This window comes from Aptenodytes forsteri, unplaced genomic scaffold (genome assembly GCF_000699145.1).
Source record: "Aptenodytes forsteri isolate BGI_AS27 unplaced genomic scaffold, ASM69914v1 Scaffold72, whole genome shotgun sequence".
Lineage (NCBI taxonomy): Eukaryota > Metazoa > Chordata > Aves > Sphenisciformes > Spheniscidae > Aptenodytes > Aptenodytes forsteri.
In genome coordinates, this window is record NW_008796193.1 from 1,901,000 (window position 1) to 1,902,694 (window position 1,695).

The 1,695-nt window shown below is 43.3% G+C and overlaps 1 protein-coding gene across 2 annotated transcripts in view; it reads left to right on the forward strand.

Moving 5' to 3' along the window:
• Positions 1–1,129: 1,129 nt before the first annotated feature.
• The window catches only part of RAB41 (RAB41, member RAS oncogene family), a 15,799-nt gene continuing 15,233 nt past the window's right edge, over positions 1,130–1,695 (forward strand). The window contains exon 1 of one of the 2 annotated variants that reach the window (XM_019474341.1): positions 1,130–1,189. In XM_019474341.1, coding sequence (XP_019329886.1) covers positions 1,164–1,189 — 26 coding nt within the window. In that variant the 5' untranslated portion in view covers positions 1,130–1,163. The remainder of the gene's footprint in view (positions 1,190–1,695) is intronic. The other variant, XM_019474342.1, reaches the window with a different exon arrangement.

Sequence of the window (1,695 nt, forward strand, 5' to 3'; positions counted from 1 at the left end):
GGCGGGCGGCCGGGCCTGGCTGGCGTCTGGGAGAAACGCGGTGGCTCTCGGGCTGCTGCTCCGCCCCGCGTGTGGTGCCTCTGGCCGTGTCCACCGGGCGTGCGGCACATGCTGGAGAGAGAAAATAAATGGCAAAGCAGTGCTGTTCGTATGGCGTGGCCGGTGCCTCCCTTACATCTTTTTTTTTTTGTTTTACCTGGAAGTTGCCTCCCTTTTGTACCCCTTTCCTCATAACGTATGGATGAGTTGTATCTTTTTCTTGAAACTGCGGTATCCTTTGCTGTATTACTCTCTTTAGATCTCTTACTGCTCACCTCCTCCTCGGTCCCAGAACCATAGGTCCTGGAGGAATTTCTAGAAGTTGTCTCATTCCCCTGCCTTACCAAGGCAGGATCGACATTGCTGCCGACAGACGTTTGTCTAACCTGTTTTCAGCCCTCTCCAATGTTCACAATTTCACAACCTTTCTAGGCAGTGTATTCCTTTTCCCTCTTCTCTTCCATCCGTGCCCTTTGAATTTTTCTTGGCTTCCTACAGCTTCCTGAGGGAGGATCAGAGATCCTATCTTTGGTTCCTGTTTCTTGTCAGTTCTGCACTTTGTCTCTTGGTAATATTTTGAGACATAAATTTAAAGTTTTTAAGCAAGCCACCAAAGTTTAGTCTGTATCTAAAATCCTGTTACGAAGAAAGGATGTAAGTCTTGAACGTTGCTTTTGTATCCAGCCAGAGGCAGCTAAATAGCGTCTGGGACACCACCTTGTCCTGTTTTGATGTTTATGCCTGTGAGTCCTAGACTTGGTGATTACATAAGTAGCAAAATATGAGTAACAAAGCAGATTTATTGCTTGCTTAAAGCAAACAATTCTTTGTCATATGCCTCACAACGTACCTGAGGACCAGGTTTTCATCATGATTAATTTTTGACCTACTGAGATTGATTTGGCTTAACGTACTTCTGTCATTTTGTGACTGAATGTCTTAGCTGGTTGTTTTGCAGGAGGGTGTAGCTGGGAAATAGCCTTAGATTGGCAACTTCCTTCTGATGATCAGCACTACCAGCATGTCACTCCCAAAGCAGTGGTTATTTTTTTCCACTGCTGCTTGAAAGTAATTTTTCTCTTCTTTTGTAGTTGGGAAGACCTCTCTGATCACCAGGTTTATGTATGACAGTTTTGACAATACTTACCAGGTATGTGGTGGTCGTCTCTCTCTCTTTTTTTTTTTTAATATATGGGTAAATCTATTCCCCGCTATGAAAACGTATGCCTGCGAGAACTGTTAGGAATGAGCGCGTTTCTGCATGAGATATCAGTTCAATATCATATGTAAGGTTGTAACGTGCCTTGAAATGGAGACGAGACTTCATGATTAAGCCCAAGCATCTAGTATGATGTCAGGAAATACAGCGTACAAAAAAGAAGCAAGGTTTAGATCCTGTCTGGATGCGTGAAAAGCCTTGAGGAAGACAGGGAGAAACATTGGTTTATGGGGTTGGCTAACAGAGAAGAGGATGGTCAGGATGCCTGACGATGAATGTGGAAGTCTCAGGAAACAGAGAGAAAGAATAAGATACAAACATGCTTATGATAGTTCTTGGTATCTAGCATCTGAGTCCAGAGTGTATAGGTAGATCTGCAAGGCGTCAGCACGGTATATTCTCTCTCTTTTTTTTTTTTTTTTTTTTTAATTTTTTTT